Source organism: Octodon degus, unplaced genomic scaffold (genome assembly GCF_000260255.1).
Source record: "Octodon degus isolate 3935 unplaced genomic scaffold, OctDeg1.0 scaffold00019, whole genome shotgun sequence".
In the NCBI taxonomy this organism is placed as follows: Eukaryota; Metazoa; Chordata; class Mammalia; order Rodentia; family Octodontidae; genus Octodon; species Octodon degus.
Window position 1 is genome coordinate 5,476,555 of NW_004524595.1, and position 15,642 is coordinate 5,492,196.

The 15,642-nt window shown below is 53.0% G+C and overlaps 1 protein-coding gene across 1 annotated transcript in view; it reads right to left on the minus strand.

Moving 5' to 3' along the window:
* Nucleotides 1-261: 261 nt before the first annotated feature.
* The window catches only part of Kcnk3 (potassium two pore domain channel subfamily K member 3), a 36,667-nt gene continuing 21,286 nt past the window's right edge, over nt 262-15,642 (minus strand). Inside the window, exon 2 of the mRNA XM_004627428.2 lies at nt 262-3,436. Coding sequence (XP_004627485.1) covers nt 2,499-3,436 — 938 coding nt within the window. The 3' untranslated portion in view covers nt 262-2,498. The remainder of the gene's footprint in view (nt 3,437-15,642) is intronic.

Sequence of the window (15,642 nt, forward strand, 5' to 3'; positions counted from 1 at the left end):
GGGGATTGTACTAGGACACTCAAGTTCTGTTTTTTATCTTAGGTTACCACTCAGCTGTGTGATTCAGGGCAAGGGACTTGCTCTCTCTGGCCCTCAGTTTAGTCAGATAGAAAAGGGAGAACAGGATCAGGAGATTTCTAAGGTCTGAACCTCCCCAAATGACCTGGGCTAGTTTGTAGACTGCAGTAGGGAGAGGGGCATGGCTGCCCCCTGGCAGTGATGAGGATGCAGGATGACGGAGGAGCTAGAGCCAGAGCCTGGTCTCCATGGACAGCATTTATTAGGCGCCATTCTCAGTGTGAAGACAGATAGGCAGGGGGCGCTGAGGGGGGCCTGGCAGCCACAGCCTGGGGAGTTCAGGGGCTGCCCGGGTGGGGTGTGGGTGTGGGGCATGTCACCCACATATATTGCATATTCTGTGGCAGTGTGCCCAGGCATAAGGCATCGGGGAAGCAGAAAGGCTGCCTGCAGTTGGAGGGGTGAGAAGGGAAGTGACATCGGCCTTCCAGTTCTTGAGGAAAGACCCAGCCGGAGACCAGCAGTCTGCCATGCTCTGCCCAGGCCTCTCTGCCGCTTTCCCACCACCTCTCTGCAGCTTTGGTTGTGGCTCCCTCGGGTCTGACGTCTGACAGGACTTGACCCTCGAGGGCAGGGTCACATACAGGACAGGGGCAGCCAGCACTGCCCCACTCCCAACATAAACACAAAGGGCACCTTTCTGGCTCTAGGCCCCTTCTTGGTGGCATACAGCAGCCAGCTCCTCCTCCCTGCACAGGGACTTCTTCCCCTGGGGGATCTCTCAAGGGCTAGAGGCCATGGCCTGAGTTTGACCACCCCATAGGTCCTCCCTCAGGCTTTTTTGATGAACACTAGAGCTGGGCTGGCAGGGCAGCAGGGAGGGGCTGACCGGGGACAGCATGGGAAGGCAGTGCTATGGGGGAGAGGACCCTCACCCACCTGTGATGCTGCCCCAGTGCTCTCCTAACTCCAGCCACAGAGCGAACCAGGACAGTGCTTCCATCGACTGCTTCCCCTGAGCTTCTGAGCTGCATGGGGTGGGCAGAGGCTTGCTAGGCTCAGGCTCCTGGGGGCAGGGGTGTTTCTGCCTGCAGCTGCAGCCTGGTTCTAGCTGCTTGGGACACAGGTACCAACACTCGCTGTGGGCGGGGATTGTGTCCCAGGTGATGCGCCAGCCAGCTCTCTTGGCTGCCCAGGCCGATTCCCAAACTCTCAGAGCTGGCGTTTGTTCCATGAGACCAATCCTTGCTCACTGGGGTCCCAAGGACCTCTGTGTTTGTACGCAGGCATCCTGGAGACATCCAGGGCCAGTGTGGTGAGGCTCAGCCTCAGAAGAGCCCAGCAGGATTTCAGACTCTGCTTTAAGCCCAACTCCTTTAGGACCCTGGACATCCAGGGCGGAGCTCTGCTTCCGGAAGTGGGCTGGGCCAGAAGGGAAGAGCACTTGGGCTGGGAAAAGCAGGTGCATTCTTGTTCTCCTTTCCTTTGCCATCCCGGTCACCTTGGGAAAGTCATTTTGCTTCTGTCCTCATTGGTAAAATGGGGATAAGAATTCTTGCCCTGGTGACCTAAGTGGAGTGTTGTGAGACTCAAACCAATGAATAGGCAGGACTTTGTGGAGGCTAAAAATCACCTTACAAATGTAAGGGTTGATAATCAGCAGCGGCAGCAGCCAGAAATGGCAACCTCGAGTTTTCTGTCTCAGACTCAAGGGCAGTGTCTGGAAGGCTGGGGGCCCCCTCCCCCACGAGGTCACCAGGAGAGGCCAGTTAGCTCTCAGCTATCAGTGCCACCATCCTGCAGACTGGGAGCCCTTGCCTCTCCCACTCCCCACTCCCCTCTCTCTTACTCTTCTTGCCTGTCCTTTTCTGTCTGTCCTGACCTTTGGGGACTAGCTTTAGGAACTGCGGGGTTCCACTTTCTCCTTAACTGCAAAGCCATGCAAAACAACATAGAAGGTAGTGGGGGCTGGGAGACACAGCTGGGGATGAGGAAGGGGAGTGGGACTGAGTGGGGGTGACCTGGACAAAGACACCCTGGCTTTTGGAGCCAAGGGGAGCTGGGAGACCTGGCAGGACAGAGGTATAAATAGAGATGCAAAACGTACATGGAACGAGAAGTCCCCTGGGGCTGTGGGGGTCTGGGTACCAGCAGGGCCTCTGAGGACTAAGGAGCTTCTTAGATTTCCAAAAGGACAGGAGGCTCCCAGCTTCTGCCTTCCCTCCTTGACCCCCTTCCCCTAAGTTTTCACATTTCTTGGAATTTGCAGGGCTTGGATGGGGGGGCTCCAGGGGTCCTCAGAGCCCAGCCTCCTGCCAGCTGGTGCGAGCAGGCACAGTCGGAGATGGGGCTGGGGGACAGAAGTGGGGGCACTGGGAGAGTCCCACTGGCCGAAGGTGGCTTGGGGCCCTCCTGGCCGACCCCTGCCGCACTGGGCTGAGCCCCCACCCGGCTCGCAGGGGCGCCAGGCCCCGCGGAGGTCACACGGAGCTCCTGCGCTTCATGAGGCCGCGGAAGGTAGACAGGCTGTGCAGGCCCGTGGACACGGAGCTGATGGCCGAGCGCTGTGTCCCACTGCACAGGCAGCGGTGAGAGGGCGTGTCGCTGTAGCGGCCGCCTCCTCCCGGTGACGAGTGGCTCTGCTCCACGCACGTGTCGGACGTGGAGAGGTCCCGCGGGATGATCATGGGGATGGAGTACTGCAGCTTCTCGCGGCTCTTGTACCAGAGGCAAGAGCACATGGACTGGAAGTGCAGCACCTCCGCGTAGACATTGCGGAAGCCGCCCGCGCCGCCGCCCGCGGCCACTGTGGACGAGGCTGTGTCGGTGGTGTGCACGCTGTCACCCACGGCCGCGCTCAGGCAGCTCAGGCCGCCCAGACCGCCGCCCCCCGCCTGCCCGTTGCGCGTGAGCAGCGCGCGGTGCTCGGCGTCGCGCTTCTCGTCCTCCGCATTCATAGTCATGAAGCGCAGCACCACGAGGTTGAGGAAGGCGCCGATGACTGTGAGGCCCGTGAGGATGTACACGAAGCTGAAGGCCACGTACTGAGGCTGCGTCTGCAGCGCCTGGTCCTTCTGCAACGCCACGTAGTCGCCGAAGCCGATGGTGGTGAGCGTGATGAAGCAGTAGTAGTAGGCCTGGAAGAAGGTCCAGTGCTCGTAGTAGGAGAAGGCGGCGGCGCCAATGCACAGTGTGCTGATGCATGAGACGAAGCCGATGAGCACCATGTTGGCCATGGACACGTCGGCGCGCCGCATGCCCAGTCCCTTCTTGGCGCGGTGCAGCAGGTACCTCACGAAGGTGTTGATGCGCTCACCCAGGCTCTGGAACATGACGAGCGTGAGTGGGATCCCGAGTAGAGCGTAGAACATGCAGAACACCTTGCCGCCGTCCGTGCTGGGTGCCGCATGGCCGTAGCCTGGGGAAAGTGGGGGAGAGGAAAGAGAGCACACGTTGTAGGCTGTGCCTGCAGAGACTTTGGCCTCTGGCCCTCCCTCTCCCCGGCACCGCCCCAGCCCCACTTTGCCCCACTTGGCGCCTTTGCACGTGCTTGTTCACAATCCCAGAATGCAGGAAGGAAGGAGTCGGAGGATATGGTGTTTGGAAGCAGAGCAACCCGAGTTTAAATGCGAGTCTGCTTGGCTTCAAAATTTGGGCTGTTCTGTATACCTAGTGGAGGAGGCAGCTCTAGGTGCTGCTGGGAGCCAGTGAACGGCAGTCAGTGAGGCATGGTTTCCTGTGCAGAGTCCTGGGCTCAGAGAGAGCTTCTCATCCTCTCAGGCCCTCAGCGCCCTTGAAGATGAGGGGTGTTGGACTACATAGGTTCTACCAGCCTGTGGTTTGGTATGGTGGGAGGAAAACGGGAGCCTGAATAGCTCCTTGATAATTTCTCTGCTGGCAGTCAAAACTCACAGTAGAGTGAGGGGGCTGGGACCTTTCAGCCTTCCTGGGACAGCTGGCCCTACAGTGGCAGAGAGGAAGAAAGGAGACTGGTGTGAGCCTCTCCCAAGTGGACAAGAGCTTGTTCCGGGGTTCTCGTCTCCCCTAGCTGGAGGCTGAAACTCTGGAGTATTCCTGTGACTGTAGCCTCAAAGAGGGTCTGTGTTTATGGGATGTGACATTAGCCTTGGCAAAGCAGGAGCAGGAGTGTCCCTCTAGGTGTGTTAACTCTAACTAGCTAGGCTGTCTCAGCACCCCTCCCCCAGCTGAGCCAGGAGCCAGGAGAACTAGACCCTCCCTCTGTGCAAACCTTCAAATGGTCTTGAGCCAAGAATTCTGCCCGCCTACATGGAAAACAATGACCCTGGCTGAGAATGCAGAAGCCTTGGGCGCAAGTTCTGGCCATGTCACTAATGGCCGTGGAAACTTGAGCAAATGACTCCCCCTCTCTGATCATGTCTGTTTATTTGTAAAGTGAAGTCTGCTGGCCTTCTTTCATCAGACTATTGAGATATTTATTGTCTTTATTAGTAGAATTATGATAGCTTCCTATACTGTTCAGTGGTACAGTGCTTTCCTTGTCTGTGTGAGGCCCTGAATTCCATCCCTAGCACCACAAAAAATTTTTCTGATAGTAACTGGCTGCCTTTCCAGTTTTTCCTTTGTTCTAAACCTCCTGAAATCTTAATCTAACACTTCTTTCCAGAAGTCTTCCTGGATTCCTCACAGCAAAAAGCGAATTTTGCCTTGGATGTTCAGTTTTGAGCTCCAGGTCCCCAACTGCATCCAGCTAAACACTAGCTTTGGGGAAACTGCCTGGGCTTGTCCTGTCCTCTAACTTTCACCTTTGTGCTGCCAGCTACTTCTAGGGAGTCCCCAAAATATGTTTCATGACTAAATTTCAGGACAGGATACTGTATGCTTTGGTGTTGGATCTGAACTCAAGTCTTGACTCTTCCATAGGCTAGCTCTGTGTGTGTGTGTGTGTGTGTGTAACCTCTCTGAGCCCTGGCTTCCACATCTGTAAAATGGAGCTGTTAAGTCACTGCCTCACAGGGCTTATGGGGAGAATAAGTGAGATAATGTATGTGCTGCGCTCAGCCTGGGACCTGGAGCCTGGGACATATCAAGGGCCCAGTAATGGCTCACTGCTGCATAATGAATGAAGGGCCAGATTACTCTCACGTTTTCCAGAGAACACTGTGTGGGTGTGAGGGTTGCCGAGTTCCAGTAAAACTGGTATCTCTGCCAGCTAGAGACCACTGAATCTTGAAGCTCAGGGCCTGGGGACAGTTGCTTGAGGTGTGCACAGCTTTGGGGCTGTCCCTAGAATGGGCTCCCCTGGTCTTGTTGTGGCACTGAGCCAGGACCCTGAACAGCTGAGCTATTGAGCCTCTGTGCCTGGCCTGTCTGCACCCCTGGGGGGTGAGAACAGATTGTGCCCGCCAGTTCAGCCTCCAAAGCCAGACCACACCTTACCTCGACAGCTGGGCAGGCTCCCGGTCAGATCTGCTTCTTATCCTGTCCTTCCCTGTCCCCCGGGTTGGAGGACATGACACGGGACAGGCAGTGTAGAGCATAGATCTGGACCAGGCTGTGTGACCTTGGCCAAACTGCTACTCCTCACTGGTCTCACTCACTCAGTACAGGGGTGGGTGGGGGTGGGGTGGGGAAGCAGGGGGTCGGGGATTGAGTTAAAGCTATTAATTCCTGCCCTGGCTACTCGCCAGTGCTGCCTCCAAGAGTGAAGAAAGTCCCTTGGCACCTGTACCTCAACAGATGCAGTGGTGATGGGTCTCACAAGAGGGGCCTGAATGTGCTAACCCAGGGAGCAGAGCCATTGCTGTGGGGTCAGGAAACCATGGTCTCCCTCATGGTAGAGGGGATGCCCTCTCTACCACCTCACCCATCCCTTCTCTTCATTTGTTCATAATCTGTGCTTTCTTCTGGCTCCCATCTCTTAAGAAAACCCAATGCCTGCCTGGCAGCCCTGCTGGCTGTTGTGGGCTTCCTGTAAACCACCTCCATCCCTGCTCCTGCTGTGACCCTCAGCAGCTACTCTGGGGCTCCACCCTTCCAGCTGTGCCACTACCACCTCCCCACACCTTTCTTCAGTGCCCTCTTTCTGGCCCTTGCTGCCAGCTCCAGCACTGCAGCCACAAGGGACAAACCCCTCCTCTTCCACTGTCCTCGATTAAACAGTGACTAGCAAAGCAAGTGATTCATACAGGTCTGACCAAGACTTTTACCAGGATAGTCTCCTGTTGCACCATAGCCACTGCCCTATCCAGGGCAGCCTCAGACTGCCTGTGCCTAGTGTGGGTCGGATGCACCTGGATCCAGGCTGAGGCCTCTTAAGCAGGTACAATTCTTACCCTTTTGATAAATTTCTAACTTAATCCTTGAAAACTTCGCACAAAGTCACTATTATCCTCTCTCTGCTTTACAGTGGGGGCCAGGAAGTCTGGAGAGAGCTGGTGAGTTTGCCGTGACCACCAGGCCTTTCTGACTCAGTGTCCATCCAGTGCATTGGAGCTAATGGATCACCCAGGAAGGGAAACTGAGACCCAGAGAGGGGAGAGCATGCCACTTGAAGCCTTGATCCAAGGCATTGTCCCAAGCTGAATGTAGCACCAATGGGAATGGGAGACTGATGCCCAGGCAAACAGACACTTCTCCAGGGGTGGCACCATGAACTTCTCTGCTTGTCCTATTGTCATTGGGTGGAAAGGCAGAGGAGCTGCAAAGATCTGCTGGCATGGGTACCCAGCCTGGAGGACTGCCAGCCAGGGTGGAGCAGTCCTAGGGGGCTTTGGCTTCTGGCAAGTAACTGTGAGTTTGGCAAGCTTGGTCTGCCTGCTTGCAGGCCTGCTGCCTGCCCACTCCCTGCCTGTGTCAGGCTTGACTGCCAGGGAAGGGCCAGAGGCATTGCCCACTGCCTCCTCATCTGGTCCCTGGGCACAGAGTTCTGTTTGTTCCTCAGTGGCTTCAAAACACACAGGTTGCTCTTTGGGGCTGGTTCTCATCCAGAAAGCACTCAGCAGCGCTCTCCTGTCTCCTCCTTTCCTTGTCTCTTTTCTGAAACCACTGTAGATTTAGAAATTCTCAGAGCCAGGCCTTTAGCAGTCAGCACTTATACTTGGTCCAATGCTTATACTATATGGATGAGGAAGTGGAGTACCAGAGAGGGGTGACAATCTGGTCAAGGCCACACAGCTGGTATATGAAGAACTGGGTTACAGCCCAAGGTACTTGGCCACAACAACAGCGTGCCATCCACAGCTGTGTGGCTCAGCTGTGACCAGAGTCATACCTGTTCACTCCATGAGGGCCAGCAGCTCCTACTCTGCAGCACCTTAGCTAAGTGGCAGCTCTGAAATCTGGCTGGAGGCTCAAAAGTCATCAGAGGAAGCAGGTGAAGAAACAAGAACTATTAGTGTAAGTATCTTAGGGTAGAAGGAAACTGAGGGGTAGGACAGGAACCTCTTGGCTTCTGTTCTTTTTCATCCTGATGTTATCAAGGAGCTCAAACCTCTGTCTTCCAGGTGCACTCAGGGGCCTGGAGGGGTCAGTTGGCTGTCCTTACAGGTCTTTCTCCACCTGTGGGCTGTTTCCTTATAGTCACAGCACAGGGAGCCCCTCTGAGCCCTTGGCATTGGCCTTGGCTGGGCCCAGCTGCTCCACCTGGCCTCTTTGCCTGCTGGCCTGCTGCCTGACCTCCACCTATCACAGCTTTGGGTGGAGGAAAACTTGGAGCCAGGGGGCAGCAGCTGGGGTCTGACCCAGCCAGGACTTGGTCTTCCTCTTTCTGGCCTCCTGTTCTCTGCATCTCAGTGGTCTGTGCAGACAGGGCAAACTAGAAGGGTCCCCCCTGTGTTTTAATGCTATGGATGGTGTCTTGGGCTGTTTTCCCTATTCCCTTACAGAGTAAAACTTTTGTCAGATCTAATTTATGAAGTATGATATGTTTATACTACATAGATTGGACACTGAATAGATTATTGTTAAGGCTGTAATTAATTTATTACCCTATCAAACCTAATTAAGAACACATCTGCCAATCAGAACTTCTGATTAGCATGGGATAATTGACTTAACAAAGTAATTGTATCTTTGAAGTACTAAAAATTAGATAGGAGGTTTCTATAGTTTAGGGGAGTTGATAAAAGCAAAGGCTCTGGAGTGAAACAGCTTTAAACCTTGGTCAAGTTACTTAGACTTCTGGGCCTCCCTTTCCTCGTCTGTAAAATGGAAGCAGTGGTGTGCTTGTTTCATAGAGTTGCTTCGTAAAATGCTTAGGATATTGGTATCAATACATACAAATTTTTAATGAGTATTTTAGAGAGCCCCCAAGATTATATGGCCTCTAATATTCTCTCTAGCAACAACATTTTATGATCAGTCTTTCCCAAGGTTAATTCGCTGGAATACCAGCTCCACAGCATGTTAGTAACTGTTGGATGTTAAACTGGGAAAATACTAGATTAAACAGGATGTGTTGTCACTGACTTAAGTGCATGCATTTTTCTCGGAGCCATGTGCATGTCACTGGGAGAGGCCATTCCAAGCTAGGAGTATGTCCCTATTTTCCACTAATTTTATCATGGAACATTTTTCTTAAAGTGAGTATTACTGAAGAAGGGTCCTTTGGACAGCAGTTTGAGAAAGGCTTCTCTGGTTTATCAGGAACCTCCCAGGTCCTTTTGGTAGGTCTCTAACTTTGAGATTCTCTGCTCTCTTATCTCTGGGTGAACTAGAAATGCAAGCCCCTTGGCAATGCCTCATTGTACCCTGTCTCTCTGCAGACCTACTTATCTAATGTAAATACAGCCCTGGCTGGGCTAATGTTTGTCCTGAGGGAAGATGGATGAGGTGACCTGTGGCCTGAGATACTCAAGGGCTGCAAACTCTGGGTTGATGCCTGAAATGGTTCGTGCAGACATGGGCACCTCCTAGAGGAATCCCAGACTGGCCTCTGGGTGGCAGAGGATAGTCAGGCCTGAGCCAGGCCAGGGTCACCTAGAAAAGGGCCCTTGAGGACTCTCCCTCCTCAAGGGCAGAGGCACTGACAGGGAATCACCCTTGGCCAATAGATACAGCAGTGTGGAGCCAAGAAGAGGGACAGAGAGGCTCCTGGGAGCCTAACTGGCATGCTAAAGAAGATGAGGTGGTAGGGGGTGGCGGCAGGGAGTGGCAGCTGGTGCCTAGGCAGAAGGGGAACAGGCCTGGTGGGAATGGCTGGCAAGCACAGGTGCTGTCCTTCCCGCCAGGAAGATCTGCTCAGGTGCCATCGTTTTCAGGAATCTTCTTGAACCTTCCTCCCAATGCTGGAGGGGCCCCCTCTGCCCCCTCAAGCCTCTATTTCTGTGCCCTCAGGTCCTCAGGGGAGTCCTGCACTGCAAGCGTTCCCTCCATGTCCCACACAGGGCCCCATAGGGGCCATTGCTCAGCTACTGCTGTTCAACCCCGAAGGCCAAAGTTCTGGAGGCTGTGGGAGAAACATCCCCTCAGATACCCATCTGGGAAGGCAGGAGGCCTTTGCTGACTCTTGGACTCTCCTGCCCCCTAGAAGTGCCCTGGCCCCTTAAAAATGAGGTTGGCTTCAAGGCCCCAAAAGAGCTCCCCCTCCCCCTAGCTTGGCCAAGCCCAGGGTTAGGCCTGGGAAACCATTAGGACCTCTTGGAGCTGGGGTGGGGGTGGGGACCAGCCTACAGAAGTGGGCCTGGAGTTTGTTGCCCTTCAGGCTGCAGCTCCCAGGAAGGACAGCTCTGAAACACATCACCCAGTGCCTCACTCAGCCCTGCCCCTTCCCAAGGCCTCTCTTCCCATCTTCTCAGGATCACCTCTCTAAGCTCCTGCCCCCAAGGTCTCTGTTGACCCCTCCTTCCACCTCAGCTCTCTCCTCCTCTCTCCTTAGTGGTCTTCCACCTGCAGGTGCTCCTACTACTGGGGAGATGGGGCCTCTGCCATAGGAAGGCACCCATCCCCCATACCACCCTCCCCAGACCCACGTGGAATGGGGGAGCTGAGAGGGAGGGCGGCGCTGGTGTCATGGAAAATCCCAACAGCAGCCAAGGTCAGTGTTTGCAGACACAGCCTGGCCTGGAGCCAGCCCTGCCTCCTGGGCCGGCTCCCTCAGGCCGTCCCAGCGGCCAGCTTGGTGCAGGGGCCCTTACAGGCACCCTGGGGCAGTGGCCTTAGGAGTAGTCAGGGCTGGAGCATGACACACTATGTAGTTCAATTTGCCCATTTTATTGATGGATAAACTAAAGCCCAGAGAGGAGCAGGGCCAGCCCCAAGTCACAAGCCAGTGACTGAGTGAGGACTGTCCTAGCTTAATTCTCTTAGGTTGCTCCATGCTACACAGTAGATCATCCTGCGGTCTGGTCTTCAGGCTAAGGAATAGTAAAAAGCAAATTCTGCTTGAGGCGTGACTAGACTCAGGAGGGTGATATGGCCAGGGTGAGTAGACAGATGATCAGCCAAGGTCCATGACCTCCACAGTTTTCATCTGGGAGTAAATCAGATGAACTTTTTCAGTGGAAGTGTGTTGAAAATTTCAGTGTCCCATCCAAAGCAGAGGCTGTTGCCCCATGCACTACTGAAATGTGTGGCAAAGGTGGTTAGAGTGTTTGGGGAAGAATTTGTGATGGGATAGAAAGACGCTCAGAGATGAACTTTGGCTTGAGTGCCAGGGAGGGCTTCATGGAGGAGACGGCATTAGTTTTGAGCTCTGAAGACACAGGGTTCTGGCAAGGGTACATGGTGTATTAGGGGCTGAGAAAATATACTCCACAGCATGCTCACAAATAGGGATGGGGGGCCCTTCAAGCCCTCTCAAGGCAGCTTCACGATCCACAGCAAGCAACTTAGAAAGGCATCTGCTTGGGGGCCCTGTGGTGCCACTTCTAGGAATCTCTGCTAGGAAAATAACCAGAGATTGGAGCACAGATTTATGAACAAGGATGTTTATAGCAGCATTTTCATTGTGAAAAATTGTCAACAGCCCAGATGTTCACCAATAGGGTTTGGTTAAACATATTAAGCTATATTTATGGGGCAAAATATTGTGCAGCCATTAAAGTGCTGTTCCTGAGGAGGGTTTTAATTATATGGGAGGCTACCATTGTCATGGTGAGATCTCACACTAAAATATATAGGTATAAGAAGTATGTACACACACAGGCACCCACAGAAAAAGAAAGTGGGAGGAAAGACATTAAATAGCACACAGTTAATCTATGAACAGTGGGCTTGTGATTGGTTTTGATTTTCTTTTTATACATTTTATATGTTCTGCAGAAAAACTATTACTTTTGTAAGTAGAAAATGATAAATATAATGAACCGAACAGTAGCAACAAAAAAGTTTTCCTTGAGTTTTTAGAGCAGAAAGTTCAGTTGAAAAGTAAGAGTTGTTGAAGTGGCTATGGGCTGATGTACGTACATCGTACATCTGAGGGTACGTACATCGTACATCGGAGGAGCTTCAAAGTATAGGATCAGGATAGAAATCCTAACTGGATGGCAGCAGGGGTCCTGAATAGGGAAGGGATAGCCCTGGACTCGGGCTGGGGCTGGGGCTGGCAGAGGAGGATCAGGGGCAGAAGGATTCATTAGTGTGGTTCACTTGTTACAAACTCGTGCCTGAGCTAGAGAAAAGCAGAGAATTCAAAGATTCATAGGTGAGGGAGGGGAGCAGGAAAGAAAGGGACAGCAAGGACAGAAAGGTGAGGGGAGGGAGGGAGGAGGGGCAGGCTGAGTGGATCCACAGTGTGTGGGATGCCCTTGCAGTTTTGGTTGGAACTATGAAGTCCAAGAGGGCAGGGGCATTGTCTTGTTTGTGCACGACCGTGTTCCCCGTAGCTGGAAGAAAGACTGGCACAGGGCTGGTGCTGCATGAGTGAATTAGGGGTAGGGACATCCAAGATGAGCTTGAGCTTGAGCAGGCTGGAGGTAGGGAGGATGGACGCAGTGAGGGGCCCGGTTGAGTGGTGCCACAGCACAGGGCAGCAGCCTTTGGGGGTCCTGGAAAGGGCACTGACCTGGCACCTGTGGGATCTGTCTACTGTGCCAGGTGTTGTGACCTAGCCTGTGTCCTTATCACTCCTTGGATAAGAGATTTGTGAGAGCTCAGAGTTTCCAAAAAGATTGCATGTGGTGGGGTTTTAATTAAATGAATCTGCCACCTGGCATTGAGAAAGGAATTCTATAGCCCAATTTAAAGTGGACTTGGCCTTTTTTGCAAATGGCTGGCAGTGCCAGTCCTTCCTGAACACATCTTTGAAGGCTACATCTGATTCAGGCATCTGGTGGCCGAGTCATACCCACTTAGCCTCCTGGGCTTCCCAGTTTGCCCATGGGAGAGAAGCAGAGGCCCATTGGCATCTCCACGGTGAGCTCCCAAAGAGAAGTACTTGCTTCCAGCTGGGAGCCTGGTGGGCCTTGGAGGCCTCAGTGGTCAGCCCAGGTGTGGGCCTAGAGCCTGGCCCCTGAGCCTCTCCCTGTGGTCAGCAGCATGTATGTGTGGGGGTGGGGTGGGGTGGAGGGCGAGGGTGCAAGGTGTTGCACAGTACCTAACTAGAAGCTGAGTGGCCTGATGCCACCTAGCACTGCCATTGCCTTGCTGTAGCACAGGGCTCCGCAAACTGTTTTATTTTATTTTTCTTATATTGTTCTGGGATGGAATCCACGCTCTCCTGTACTCCAGTGCTTTACCACAGGCAGTGCCACTGAGCTGCAGCCCCAGCCCTGAACTGTGTATTTATTTTCTTTTAAAAATAGCTTTTCTCTCTCTCTCTGTCTCTGTCTCTCTCTGTGTCTGTCTGTCTGTCTGTCTTTCTCTCTCTCCTTTTTTTTTTGGCAGAACCAGGGACTGAACTCAGGCCCTTGCGCTTGCCAGGCAAGCGCTTATTCTATTAAGCTATCTCCCCAGTCCCTCTTTCTTTCTTTCTTTTTGATATTTTGAGACCAAGTCTCCTTCTGCAGTACAGATTGTCCCTGAACTCACCGTGAAGCCCACGTTGGTCCTGAACTTGAAGCCATCCTCCTGCCTCAGCCTCCTGAGCGCCAAGATCATAGGTTTGTACCATCACATCTGTCAAACTCTAAAATAAAGGGCCCCATAGTAAATGCTGTAGGTTTCCCAGGTCCCATGATAATCTCCTGCCCCTGACATAGCCATGGACATGTAAATGAATGGGCATAGCTAAGGTCCAAAAAAACTATTGACAGAACAGGTAGTGGGCTGGATTCAGCCCATGGGCCCTAGTTTGTGGAGCCTGCTACAGTGCCTCTGATGTTTGTCTCTCTTACTGAACAAATGGGATATTAGACTGAAAGTTCCTATTTCCTCCTCCATCAAAGTCCATCTTAAAAGTCACTGCCTCTGGTTTGATCCACCTAAACAAATCAGTGCCTTTCAACATCCTTTATACATTCAGCCTGCACACAATTTTGAGACCTTAACATGACCATACTCTATATTCTAAATTTAGAAAAATAATTTCTTGTATTTCATTTCTGCAGGGCTTTATCATTTACAAAGCAATTTCTGTACATTCTATTGTTCCAGCTGCAGTCTTATCGAGGAGGTGTTATTATTATTCTGTTTTACAGATGTGGAAACTGAGGCTCAGAGAGGCAAAAAGATATTTATCTCAGGTCATAAATGCTGGAATCAAACTTGAAAATCAAAGGCAGCCCAGGACTCTTCCCAGTGGGGTGGAAGTCAGAGAGCTGGGGTCAGGTCCACTGTGTGACCGCAGGGAAGCCTTGCTTTCTGTGGCCTCGTGTGCCTCCTCTGGGATGTGCAGAGGCTGGAGGAAATGTTCTTGAGGCCCTGAAGTACTCTAGGGTCCTGGCTCCTCTGTGAAGCCTCATGTGAAGCCTCCTCTGTCCCCCACCCCAAGCAGTGGAAGGAGCTATCATCTCAATAGGAGGATCAGACAAAGGGACCATTGGGTGCCCAGGCAATGCCCTGGCTTCTGGATGCACATGGGACCTCATCCCTGGCGGGCACTAGTCGGCTATGGTGGAGAGGGTGAGAGCCCTTGGGCTGGCCCAGCCGGCATGTCTCCGAGGACTAACATTGTCTCAGTTGGAGCCGAGGGGCAGCAAGGAGCCTAGATCCCATTGCCCACTGGTACTCCAAACAACCTTCCTAAACATGGGTCATGTGCAGTCGGGGGCAGGCGGCCACAAGTTCCTGCCTGCAGCTCATCTCCAGCTTCTCCTTCCCAGCCCCTGAGCCTGAGGGACCTGATGTTTCCTCTTCTTCTCCTGGAGCCCCTGGAGGTCTTGCTGCTTTGGCTGCTGCTGCTTCTTAGTTTGGCCTCACTTTGGCCTCTCTGGTCTCTGGGGCTTCTTAGTAGCTCAGGGCCTGGCATGTTGCAGCAGTGGTAATGGTGATAGCAGAAGTCGTAATAGCAACAGCGATAATCGTAAAGCACATGTTTAGTGAATGTTCCTATGCCCAGCACTGCACTAAGTACTTTACATATATTTTATTTACTCTTTCTAGAAACTTTATAAGAATTATCTCCACTTTACAGATAAGGAAACTGAGGCCCAGTAAACTTCTGTACATTAGTCAAACCCACACAGAGAGTGAATAAACTGAGTCAAGGGACATGCTCAGGACTGTCTCAGGGTTGTCACCTTGGACAGCATGACCAAAACTACTGCAGTTGATGCTGTGTTCTGGAGGTCAGGGGCCCCGAGTCTTGTGACTGAGCTAAAGCCTGGGTAGTTGAGACAGGGCCGCATAGGTACAAGGCAGAGCCAAGCCTGCATTGGCAGGGATCAGGATCCATGGTGCCTTGGGGTGGGACCTTCATGGTTGCTCCTCCTAGTGCTAGCATGGGGGGGGGGTAGGCAGGTGCTCCTTCCAGCTATGATTTCTCAGCTTCACCTCCAGCCCCTTCTTCCAGCAGAGGGGCCCAAGAATGCGCTGAGCCTCTGCAAAGCCTGAGCCAGATGACAAAGGTGGAGGCTGAGGCTGCTACAGGCTGCTGGGGAGCTCATGGCTGGCCCTGGAGGGAGACACCACTCTCTGGCAGGGGGGCTGGAGTGCCTGGGAAAGCTGAGAAGGAAGTAGGGGCCCCTGGAGGCTGCAGCACTTGGCTGGGCTCAGGGATATCAGCTGGAAAATCAGTGAGACAAACATGGCTTCATTCCCTCTTAACTGTCTTCATTAATTAATTGACTGAATATTTCTGAAGCACTTACTACTTGGTGCCAGGCACCAAGCTAAATGCTGAGAGAGATGCAGAGATGAAATGGTGGGTCTTGCCTTTTGGAAGCAGAGGGAAGCCAGCTGGAGGGTGGAAGAAGACCAGGAATGAAGATTTGCCCCAGGAGCCACCACGTCTGTGCAGGTAGAGTGGGCTCACGAGGTGGATTTCAGGAAGGTGGGCCTGCAAGGCCAAGTCAGTGGGTCCAAAGACATGGCAATCTTTCCAACCTGTGGCTGGGAGCATGGCATTTTCTGCACTCAGCAGCCCCCAGAGATGACTCTAGATGCCTGGAAGCGTTATTCAGAGTCAGTGTGAGCATCTAGCTGGAGTGAAGAGCTATTTGGCCCTGGGTGTCGCTACAGTTGGATCAAGGTCAGTGTCTGAAGCTGAACTTCCTCTCCTCTTCTCTCTTCTCCCCTTCCCTTCCCTTCCCTTCCCTTCCCTTCCCT